We start from the raw sequence: 12,625 nt of genomic DNA, 5'->3' as shown, positions 1-12,625 counted from the left end.
TTGTTATAAATACAGACTTTGACCCCCATCATCAGTACACCAAATCAATACGATCTGGGGTGGGGCCCAGGAATCTGAGCTGTAACTGGTAGTGAAAGAAACACTAAGGCTGGAGTGACATCATGAATATAAAGGGTCACCCAAAACACTAGCCCTTCTCCACCCAGGTGTTGTTTAAAAAGCATGATGGGAAGAAGGGAATCATCCAAGTAATATGGTCAGTCAGGTGGAAGAGCTGATTAAGTGCCTCCTCAATCCCTCCTGTCACTGCTTCAGCACTAAATGCTCTTAACACCCACTTAGACCCTCTGGGTTTTAGAATGGTTTTGGGAAATGGGCAGAAAAAAGTGCAGTGGTTCTCAGCGATTTTTACATGTGATCACAAAACCATTTGAAATTCATCTGTGAAGTCAGGAATAGGAGACTTGTAGAAAATCTTCCAATTTGTTCTAGCCATTGCAAATGATTGATGGGGAAATGCCAGAAGATAGTGTAAATAACTCAGAGTAAACCTCATGCCAGTGGCCCATTCCCATGAACAGGCATCCTGACAGTCAGGACATCAGGCCAAATTGGGACGTGTCATATCTGAGGAGTCAGCTTTGTGTGGTAGGTGGGTCAAACGTGGGCCTGCCGAGCTGCTGATAGGTATCACCTACATGGAGCCTGAGGCCCACGGGACCCATGCAGAAGAATAAATATAAGTAATGAGAAGAAAATTTTTATTTTTTAAATTAATTAAAAATTAATAATTTCCTTTAAAGTAAACTATAAAGTAAGCAAATTTTAGAGAATAGAAAAATCTTTTACAATTCTATTATCATTTGTGGAGCATTCCAAATCTTTCTGTTTGCAGACAATTGTCACATATTTATGGTCAGTGTATCTACAAGTTTCATGTGCCTTTTTCATGCTTTTGATATATCTTCAAAAATTAGTGGGTAGGCTCTCCCTAATTAATTGTTTTTTCATTCTTAGACAATTTTCTTGGCTTATTTACTAAGCTAACTTCCTCACTGATACTGAAATATTTTAAACCTAGAAAAGTTATGAGAATAGTATAGGAAATACCCACGTACATAACACTTAGACCAAACAAGTGTTCTAATGTTATTTCTAACCACAATTTCTAGGAGTAAGGACTATCTATAATAATATCAGAATGATAGTCTGGACTTACAGTGTGGCTCCAGTTGGGGAATCTGTATCAATAAATTTAATTAGATCTCCTTTCCTTACACAGGTTTTATGAAGGTCGACAACCTATGTTGGCTATCACAGATCCTGATATAATCAAAACAGTACTAGTGAAAGAATGTTATTCTGTCTTCACAAACCGGAGGGTAAGCATCCATTTCTTTAAATTTTATTTGCTTATTAAATGCTTATTCTGTAATAATTTTAAGTATACAAGATGCTGTCAAGAGAAAAAATACAGGAAGGTGCTATGCTCTATATCCTTCATCCTGTTTCCCTTGATGGTTAGTACTTGCATAATTAGAGTACATCAGAGCAGGAAGTTGACACTGATACTATCCACAGTGCTTATGCAGATTTCATCAGTTTTATGTGAATTCATTTGATGAGAGGGAGGGTGTCTGTGTGTGTGTTGCTCTATGGAAATTTATCATACAGGCAGATTTGTGTAACCACCACCTCAATAAATGTACAGAAACCTTCTATCCCCATAAGCTCCCTCCATGTGTATGTGTGTGCTCGGTTCTGTCCAACTCTTTGTGACCCCAGGGGCTGTAGGCCGCGGAATAGAATCTTCCCGGCAAAAGTACTGGAGTGAGTTGTCATTTGCTCCTGCAGGGGTTCTTCCTGACCCAGTGATTGAACCCTCATCTCTTATGTCTCCTGCATTCTCAGGCAGATTCTGTACTATGCCACGTGAGAATCCCAAGGTTCCCTCTTTAACTATTCATTTATAGCCACAGTGAGTGGCTTGTCTTTTCCTCTTATCAGGGTCTTAGAAGAGCAAAAAATTTTATTTTCATGAGGTCAATGTATTCCTTTATTTATTTATTCTGTTTTTCTCTTTGTTTGAGTCTGCTGTTGTAACTGTTGCATTTTTTAGTTCATTTATCATTCTATTCTAAAGTTTCAAATTTTGTACATTTTACATTTAATCTCTCTTTGGTGAACATCTCATTTCATTTTTGTACTTGGAAAATGTGGGTATATAGTTATCCTTTGGGCTTCCCGGGTGGCGCTAGTGATACAGAACCTACCTGCCAATACAGAAGACATAAGAGGCAGGGGTTCGATCCCTGGTTCGGGAAGATTCTCTGGAAGAGAGCCTGGAAACCCACTCCAGTATTCTTGCCTAGAGAATCCCATGGACAGAGGAGCCTGGCGGGCTAAAGCCTATAGGGTCTCAAACAGTCAGACATGACCGAAGCGACTCAGCACACATAGCACACATGTTGTGTTTCCTGTAGCTCTGAATTTCTTTAGAACAATTATTTTGAATTCCTTTTCAGGCAATTCGTAGATGTTCATTTCTTTGGGATGACTTACTGGACAGTTATTATCTTCCTTTGGTTGTATCGTGTTTCCTTGATTCTTGGTGATCTCTTATCTTTCAATGGTGTCTGTCTTTGGAGAAGCAGTTACTCTTTCTAGGCTTAATCAACTCAGTTTGATAAGGAAGACCTTTACTCTTGATGGGACACACTGAAGTGTGCTGAAGCCATCAGTCTAGTGGCATTGGGTGCCAAGTGTGGGGGGTGGGGGGTGGTGGGTCCAATTCCAAGGGAAAATGATTGGCTCTGGCAGCTGGGTCCAGAACACCACCAACTACATGATATTTGACACCAATAACTGGAGAATCCGAGGTGGCTCTGGGATGGTTGAGGTCTTCAGCAGCACACCCAAGTCCAATGTTAAGGGACCAGGGCAAGCAGAGTGGTAGCCAGAATTGGGGGGCATGCTCATCTGTGTGAGCTGACTACAGGCACATGCCCAGCATGAGGACTGGGGTCAGTGGCTGGGACTGGGTCAAGTGTGGGTACAGAAGCAGCTTCGAGTGCTGGGCAGTCAGTGTGCACTCATGTAGCCGCAGGGACGAGCTACACGCACATGTGGCATTGTCGGCCAGTGACAGGAGTCAAGACTGGCTCCAGGCACCTGAGCAGCTACTCGCTTGTTGGTGTGGGTCCTGGATCTCAGGACATCACTGGCTGGAGCAGCTCTGTTGGGGGCGGAGGGATAAGACAGGACTCAGGCCATTGGAGTCTGCTAATGTAGAACCTTGGGGAGCGATCAGCAGCAAAATTGTCAGGGGTCTTCAGTGACTGTGCTGGCAGTTGGTTTCCTCATAGTAAAGGTTCTGGGGGTTTTTTGCAGAGCAGGATACAGAGAACCCCAGTCACTCCTGCTGTGTGGTTGGCATTGACAGCCCCTACCCTTCTTTCTTTGCTCCTAGTTGTCTCTGGATATCTCAGCTTTGCTAGTCTCTGGGTGGGGTGAATCCAAAGCAGGTCATTTGTGCAGTGTTCTGAAAGGCTGAGGAAACTAATAACTCACCCTGCTGTCCTCTTTCCAGGAGAACTGTTTCAGGCTGGGGAGGTTCCTTTTGGCACTGAGCAGTCTGGCCTGGGGGACAGGATGATGCAGGCAAAATGAAGCAATTTTCTTTACCAGTTTGTGGGTTATTCTCAAGTTTTTTTCACTGCTATGTTGCTGAAGCTTCTGGACTCCTGAGGTCTCTTAGACCTGTTTTCATTTATTTAGCACTGTTATTTGTGGGGTGAGAGAAACTGGAGTCTCCTCTGCCATCTTGGTGACATCACTCCAGATTTCATCATTAATGTGCTTTTAGCTATAGGATTTTTGTGTGTGTGTAGAATGCTCTTTATCATGTTGTGTAAGTTTTCTTCTCTACCTAGTTTATGAATTTCTATCATGAGTGGGTGTTGGAAGTGTCAATTTTAAAACAGAGTATTTGGAATACAGAAAAATGTCTCAAGCAATTTGGCTTGATAAGCTTGTCCCAAGCTGAGAAACAGAATTATATCTTTCCTTTTCCTTCTATTCCTGGGGGAAAACAGAAGAAAAAAGTATTTTCGTACAATTGTAACATTTCTTCAGAATAGCAAATAGACTCCTTATTTTTGATGTATTCTATTTTTTTTTATTTTTTAACTTTACAATATTGTATTGGTTTTGCCATATATAAAAATGAATCCGCCACAGGTATACATGTGTTCCCCATCCTGAACCCTCCTCCCACCTCCCTCCCCCTACCATCCCTCTGGGTCGTCGCAGTGCACCAGCCCCAACCATCCAGTATCGTGCATCGAACCTGGACTGGTGACTTATTTCATATATGATATTATACATGTTTCAATGCCATTCTCCCAAATCATCCCACCCTCTCCCTCTCCCACAGAGTCCCAAAGACTTTTCTATACATCAGTGTCTCTTTTGCTGTCTCATATACAGGGTTATTGTTACTATCTTTCTAAATTCCATATATGTGCATTAGTATACTGTATTGGTGTTTTTCTTTCTGGCTTACTTCACTCTGTATAATAGGCTCCAGTTTCATCCACCTCATTAGAACTGATTCAAATGTATTCTTTTTAATGGCTGAGTAATACTCCATTGTGTATATGTACCACAGCTTTCTTATCCATTCATCTGCTGATGGACATCTAGGTTGCTTCCATGTCCTGGCTATTATAAACAGTGCTGCGATGAACATTGGGGTACACATGTCTCTTTCAATTCTGGTTTCCTCCGTGTGTATGCCCAGCAGTGGGATTGCTGCATCATAAGGCAGTTCTATTCCCAGTTTTTTAAGGAATCTCCACACTGTTCTCCATAGTGGCTGTACTAGTTTGCATTCCCACCAACAGTGTAAGAGGGTTCCCTTTTCTCCACACCCTCTCCAGCATTTATTGCTTGTACTTTTGGATCGCAGCCATTCTGACTGGCGTGAAATGGTACCTCATAGTGGTTTTGATTTGCATTTCTCTGATAATGAGTGATGTTGAGCATCTTTTCATGTGTTTGTTAGCCATCTGTATGTCTTCTTTGGAGAAATGTCTATTTAGTTCTTTGGCCCATTTTTTGATTGGGTCATTTATTTTTCTGGAATTGAGCTGTGGGAGTTGCTTGTATATTTTTGAGATTAGTTGTTTGTCAGTTGCTTCATTTGCTATTATTTTCTCCCATTCTGAAGTCTGTCTTTTCACCTCGCTTATAGTTTCCTTTGATGTGCAGAAGCTTTTAAGTTTAATTAGGTCCCATTTGTCTATTTTTGCTTTTATGTCCAATATTCTGGGGGGTGGGTCATAGAGGATCCTGCTGTGATGTATGTCGGAGAGTGTTTTGCCTATGTTCTCCTCTAGGAGTTTTATAGTTTCTGGTCTTACGTTGAGATCTTTAATCCATTTTGAGTTTATTTTTGTGTATGGTGTTAGAAAGTGTTCTAGTTTCATTCTTTTGCAAGTGGTTGACCAGTTTTCCCAGCACCACTTGTTAAAGAGATTGTCTTTAATCCATTGTATATTCTTGCCTCCTTTGTCAAAGATAAGGTGTCCATATGTGCGTGGATTTATCTCTGGGCTTTCTATTTTGTTCCATTGATCTATATTTCTGTCTTTGTGCCAGTACCATACTGTCTTGATGACTGTGGCTTTGTAGTAGAGCCTGAAGTCAGGCAAATTAATTCCTCCAGTTCCATTTTTCTTCCTCAAAATAGCTTTGGCTATTCGAGGTTTTTTGTATTTCCATACAAACTGTGAAATTATTTGTTATAGCTCTGTGAAGAATACCATTGGTAGCTTGATAGGGATTGCATTGAATCTATAAATTGCTTTGGGTAATATACTCATTTTCACTATATTGATTCTTCCAGTCCATGAACATGCTATATTTCTCCATCTATTAGTGTCCTCTTTGATTTCTTTCACCAGTGTTTTATAGTTTTCTATATATAGGTCTTTAGTTTCTTTAGGTAGATATATTCCTAAGTATTTTTTTCTTTCCGTTGCAATGGTGAATGGAATTGTTTCCTTAATTTCTCTTTCTATTTTCTCATTATTAGTGTATAGGAATGCAAGAGATTTCTGTGTGTTGATTTTATATCCTGCAACTTTACTATATTCATTGATTAGTTCTAGTAATTTTCTGGTGAAGTCTTTAGGGTTTTCTATGTAGAGGATCCTGTCATCTGCAAACAGTGAGAGTTTTACTTCTTCTTTTCCAATTTGGATTCCTTTTATTTCTTTTTCTGCTCTGATTGCTGTGGCCAAAACTTCCAAAACTATGTTGAATAGTAATGGTGAAAGTGGGCATCCTTGTCTTGTTCCTGACTTTAGAGGAAATGCTTTCAATTTTTCACCATTGAGGATAATGTTTGCTGTGGGTTTGTCATATATAGCTTTTATTATGTTGAGGTATGTTCCTTCTATTCCTGCTTTCTGGAGAGTTTTTTTATCATAAATGGATGTTGAATTTTGTCAAAGGCTTTCTCTGCATCTATTGAGATAATCATATGGTTTTTATTTTTCAATTTGTTAATGTGGTGTATTACATTGATTGATTTGCAGATATTGAAGAATCCTTGCATCCCTGGGATAAAGCCCACTTGGTCATGGTGTATGATCTTTTTAATGTGTTGTTGGATTCTGATTGCTAAAATTTTGTTAAGGATTTTTGCATCTATGTTCATCAGTGATATTGGCCTGTAGTTTTCTTTTTTTGTGGCATCTTTGTCAGGTTTTGGTATTAGGGTGATGGTGGCCTCATAGAATGAGTTTGGAAGTTTACCTTCCTCTGCAATTTTCTGGAAGAGTTTGAGTAGAATAGGTATTAGCTCTTCTCTAAATTTTTGGTAGAATTCAGCTGTGAAGCCGTCTGGACCTGGGCTTTTGTTTGCTGGAAGATTTCTGATTACAGTTTCAATTTCCGTGCTTGTGATGGGTCTGTTAAGATTTTCTATTTCTTCCTGGTCCAGTTTTGGAAAGTTGTACTTTTCTAAGAATTTGTCCATTTCTTCCACGTTGTCCATTTTATTGGCATGTAATTGCTGATAGTAGTCTCTTATGATCCTTTGTATTTCTGTGTTGTCTGTTGTGATCTCTCCATTTTCATTTCTAATTTTATGGATTTGATTTTTCTCCCTTTGTTTCTTGATGAGTCTGGCTAATGGTTTGTCAGTTTTATTTATCCTTTCAAAGAACCAGCTTTTGGCTTTGTTGATTTTTGCTATGGTTTCTTTTGTTTCTTTTGCATTTATTTCTGCCCTAATTTTTAAGATTTCTTTCCTTCTACTAACCCTGGGATTCTTCATTTCTTCCTTTTCTAGTTGCTTTAGGTGTAGAGTTAGGTTATTTATTTGACTTTTTTCTTGTTTCTTGAGGTATGCCTGTATTGCTATGAACTTTCCCCTTAGGACTGCTTTTAAAGTGTCCCATAGGTTTTGGGTTGTTGTGTTTTCATTTTCATTCTTTTCTATGCAAATTTTGATTTCTTTTTTTATTTCTTCTGTGATTTGTTGGTTATTCAGCAGCGTGTTGTTCAGCCTCCATATGTTGGCATTTTGAATAGTTTTTCTCCTGTAATTGAGATCTAATCTTACTGCATTGTGGTCAGAAAAGACGCTTGGAATGATTTCAATTTTTTTGAATTTACCAAGGCAAGATTTATGGCCCAGGATGTGATCTATCCTGGAGAAGGTTCCGTGTGCACTTGAGGAAAAGGTGAAATTCATTGTTTTTGGATGAAATGTCCTATAGATATCAATTAGGTCTAGCTGGTCTATTTTATCGTTTAAGGTTTGTGTTTCCTTGTTAATTTTCTGTTTAGTTGATCTATCCATAGGTGTGAGTGGGGTATTAAAGTCTCCCACTATTATTGTGTTATTGTTAATTTCTCCTTTCATACTTGTTAGCATTTGTCTTATATATTGCGGTGCTCCTATGTTGGGTGCATATATATTTACAATTGTTATATCTTCTTCTTGGATTGATCCTTTGATCATTATGTAGTGACCTTCTTTGTCTCTTTTCACAGCCTTTGTTTTAAAGTCTATTTTATGTGATATGAGTATTGCTAATCCTGCTTTCTTTTGGTCTCTATTTGCATGGAAAATCTTTTTCCAGCCCTTCACTTTCAGTTTGTATGTGTCCCCCGTTTTGAGGTGGGTCTCTTGTAGACAACATATGTAGGGGTCTTGTTTTTGTATCCATTCAGCCAGTCTTTGTCTTTTGGCTGGGGCATTCAACCCATTTATGTTTAAGGTAATTATTGATAAGTATGATCCCGTTGCCATTTACGTTATTGTTTTGGGTTCGAATTTATACACCCTTTTTGTGTTTCCTGTCTAGAGAATATCCTTTAGTATTTGTTGGAGAGCTGGTTTGGTGGTACTGAATTCTCTCAGCTTTTGCTTGTCTGAAAAGCTTTTGATTTCTCCTTCATATTTGAATGAGATCTTTGTTGGGTAGAATAATCTGGGCTGTAGGTTATTTTCTTTCATCACTTTAAGTATGTCTTGCCATTCCCTCCTGGCTTGAAGAGTTTCTATTGAAAGATCAGCTGTTATCCTTATGGGAATTCCCTTGTGTGTTATTTGTTGTTTTTCCCTTGCTGCTTTTAATATTTGTTCTTTGTGTTTGATCTTTGTTAATTTGATTAATACGTGTCTTGGGGTGTTTTGCCTTAGGTTTATCCTGTTTGGGACTCTCTGGGTTTCTTGGACTTGAGTGATTATTTCCTTCCCCATTTTAGGGAAGTTTTCAACTATTATCTCCTCCAGTATTTTCTCATGGTCTTTCTTTTTGTCTTCTTCTTCTGGGACTCCTATGATTCGAATGTTGGGGTGTTTAATATTGTCCTGGAGGTCTCTGAGATTGTCCTCATTTCTTTTAATTCATTTTTCTTTTTTCCTCTCTGATTCATTTATTTCTACCATTCTATCTTCTAATTCACTAATCCTATCTTCTGCCTCTGTTATTCTACTATTTGTTGCCTCCAGAGTATTTTTTATCTCATTTATTGCATTATTCATGATATACTGACTCTTTTTTTATTTCTTCTACGTCCTTGTTAGGGCTAGGGCACCCCACTACAGTACTCTTGTCTGGAAAATCCCATGGATGGAGGAGCCTGGTAGGCTGCAGTCCATGGGGTCGCTAAGAGTCGGATACGACTGAGCGACTTCACTTTCCCTTTTCACTTTCATGCATTGGAGAAGGAAATGGCAACCCACTCCAGTGTTCTTGCCTGGAGAATCCCAGGGACTGGGGAGCCCGGTGGGCTGCCATCTACGGGGTCGCACAGAGTCGGACACGACTGAAGCGACTTAGCAGCAGCAGGTCCTTGTTAAAGCTTTCTTGCATCTTCTCAATCCTTGTCTCCAGGCTATTTATCTGTGATTCCATTTTGATTTCAAGATTTTGGATCAATTTCACTATCATTATTCAGAATTCTTTATCAGGTAGATTCCCTATCTCTTCCTCTTTTGTTTGGTTTGGTGGGCATTTATCCTGTTCCTTTACCTGCTGGGTATTCCTCTGTCTCTTCATCTTGTTTATATTGCTGAGTTTGGGGTGTCCTTTCTGTATTCTGGCAGTTTGTGGAGTTCTTTTTATTGTGGAGCTTCCTCGCTGTGTATGGGTTTGTACAGGTGGCTTGTCTTGGTTAGTGAAACTTGTGTCGGTGTTCTGGTGGGTGGAGCTGGATTTCTTCTCTCTGGAGTGCAGTGAAGTGTCCAGTAATGAGTTATGAGATGTCTATGGTTTTGTAGTAACTTTGGGCAGCCTGTATATTGGAGCTCAAGGCTGTGTTCCTGTGTTGCTGGAGAATTTGCTTGGTATATCTTGACCTGGAACTTGTTGGCCCTTGTGTGGTGTTTGGTTTCAGTGTAGGTATGGAGGCGTTTGATGAGCTCCTGTCAATTAATGTTCCATGGAGTCAGGAGTTCCCTGGAGTCAGGGTTTGGACTTAAGCCTCCTGCTCCCAGTTATCAGTCTTATTTTTACAGTAGTCTCAAAACAGCACCGTCGATAAAACATCTAGGTTAAAGGTGAAAAGTTTCTCCACCATGAGGGTCACCCAGAGAGGTTCACAGCGTTACGTGGAGGAGAGAAGAGGGAGGAGGGAGTTAGAGGTGACCCGAATGAGATGAGGTGGAATCAATAGAGGAGACAGCGGGCTAGCCAGTAATCACTTCCTTATGTGCACTCCACAACTGGACCGCTCAGAGATGTTCACGGAGCTATACAGAGAAGAGAAGAGGGAGGAAGGAGACAGAGGTGGCCACGAGGATAAAAGGGGGGGTTGAAAAGAAGAGAGACAGATCCAGCCAGTAATCAGTTCCCTAAGTGTTCTCCACCGTCTGGAACACACAGAAATTCACAGAGTTGGGTAGAGTAGAGAGGGGTTAGGGGGGAGACACAGGCGACCTGGTGGAGAAAAAGGAGAGTCCAAAGGGGGAGACAGCAGGCAAGCCAGTAATCTCGCTCCCAAGTAAAAAATGGGTACTGAAAATTGGGTTCTTAAAGGTACAAAATTGGTAACAAATACCTAAAAGCAAAAATTAAAAATCTAGGGTAGAGTTTGGCATTTCAAAAATACATTGTTAAAGAAAAGAAGAAGGAAAAGAAAGAGAGAGAGAGAGAGAGAAAAAAACAAAGTCACAAAAATTATAAAGAAAATATAGGTACAAAATTGATAACAAATACCAAAAAGCAAAAGTTAAAAATCTAGAGTAGAGTTTGGAATTTCAAAAATACAGTGTTAAAGAAAAGAAGAAGAAAAAGAAAGAGGAAAACAAACAAACAAACAAAAACAAAGTCACAAAAATTATAAAGAAAATATACGTACAAAATTGATAACAAATACCAAAAAGTATAAATTAAAAATCTAGAGTAGAGTTTGGAATTTCAGAAATACAATGTTAAAGAAAAAAAAAAAGAAGAAAGAAGGGGGAAAAAAAGGTCACAAAAATTATAAAATATATATATATGAAGTTTGCTTTAAAAAATAGGGTTTTTTTTTTTTGCAAAGTAATAGTAGGTTATAAAAGTGAAAATTAAAGGAGTAATAGAGGTCTTAAAATTTTTTTTAATTAAAAAAAAAGAAAGAATGATCGTAAAAATAGTAAAAATATATCTAGGACTTTCTCTGGTATTATTGTGGGTATTGTGGGGTCAGTTCATTTTCAGCTAGTTCCTTGGTCTGGCTTCTATTTCTCAAGATCTATAGGCCCCTTCCTATGTAGTCGGTACTAACGACAGGGTTTTAATCTATTGCCTGTCGCTTCCAAGGCAGTTCTCTCTGTTATAGCTTCTTCTGTTTGCTGGTCTCTTCAGTGTCTGATTTCCGCCCTGACACAAAGGGAGCGGTGGTGGACACTTTTTTTTTTTTTAGGCTCACTTGTTCAGTCGCGCTGTGGGGAGGGAAGGATGCTGCAAATAACACTGGCGTGTGCTCGCAGTGCCTCAGCCACACTGGGCCTGCCCCCACTCACGGCGCGTGTAGCCTCCCTGCCCACGCTGCTCAGGCTCTAGGTTGCTCCGCTGGGATCCATCCGCAGTCAGCCCTGGGCTGCTTGCACCTCCCAGGTCTAAGCCGCTCAGGTTCAGGCACTCGGGTAGTCCTCAGAGGTACGAGCAGCTCAGGTGATGAGGTGTTTGGCGAGCGTGGCTGCTGCGACTTATCGCCTCCCCGCCGGTCGGTTTTCTGGGTGTACAACTGGTGCACCTTCTCAGGCGGATGTTGACGGTCCAGAGCCCCAAGAAGTCTTAGTTAGCAAAGAAGCCTGCTTACAGTTTTGTAGTCTCTCTGGGGCTGCGATTGCCCCCTTCCGGCTCTGGCTGCCTGTCACCAGAGGGAGATGGTCTGCAGCCGGCTATCTCTGTCCAGTCCTTTGTTCTGTGCGCGGGCCTGGCGGTGTCTTAGGTTACAGCTGGCTTTCCGCATGGTAGCTATCCAACAGTCTGGTTTGCTAGCCCAAATTAGTTCGCTCAGATAGCGCTGGGGGCATTCAGGCCAGATCCTTACTCTAAGCGATGCAGCCCGCGCCTCCCTGCCCAGCCCCCGCTTGCTAGTGGCGGGTGCCAGTGTCTGCGCTGCTTCTCCACTGGGGGAGTTACCGTTGGGCTCGTAATCTGTGGGTTTTAATTGTTCATTTATTTTTCCTCCCTGTTATGTTGCCCTCTGTGCTTCCAAGGCTCGGCACAGACTCGGCAGTGAGAGTGTTTCTTGGAGTTTGGAAACTTCTCTCTTTTTAAGACTTCCTTCCCAGGACGGAGCTCCGTCCCTCCCTCTTTTGTCTCTTTTTTTGTCTTTTATATTTTTTCCTACCTCCTTTCGAAGACAACGGGTTGCTTTTCTAGGTGCCTGATGTCCTCTGCCGGCATTCAGAAGTTGTTTTGTGGAATTTACTCGGCGTAAACGTTCATCAAACATTCATCAAATGTTCTTTTGATGAATTTGTGGGGGAGAAAGTGGTCTCCCCGTCCTGTTCCTCCGCCATCTTAGCTCCTCCTCTATTTTTATTTTTAAAAAGTCTCATATCAAGAAATGTTTTGAATCCACATGCTGTAGACATGTAAAGAAAGAACTGGTCTGAGACAACATATGTTTGTCAAAGCTATCAGCTTTC

The 12,625-nt window shown here is 40.6% G+C and overlaps 1 protein-coding gene across 1 annotated transcript in view; it reads left to right on the top strand.

Annotated features, from left to right (window-relative positions):
- Nucleotides 1-12,625, top strand: part of LOC102284966 (cytochrome P450 3A28) — a 38,617-nt gene that overhangs the window by 6,041 nt on the left and 19,951 nt on the right. Inside the window, exon 4 of the mRNA XM_005893136.3 lies at nt 1,244-1,343. Within this exon, the coding sequence (XP_005893198.1) occupies nt 1,244-1,343 (100 nt within the window). The remainder of the gene's footprint in view (nt 1-1,243; nt 1,344-12,625) is intronic.

The sequence above is a fragment of the Bos mutus genome, chromosome 25, assembly GCF_027580195.1.
Source record: "Bos mutus isolate GX-2022 chromosome 25, NWIPB_WYAK_1.1, whole genome shotgun sequence".
Classification (NCBI taxonomy): domain Eukaryota; kingdom Metazoa; phylum Chordata; class Mammalia; order Artiodactyla; family Bovidae; genus Bos; species Bos mutus.
The sequence above is the reverse complement of the archived record's forward strand: the minus strand, read 5'-3'. Positions and strand labels throughout refer to the sequence as shown.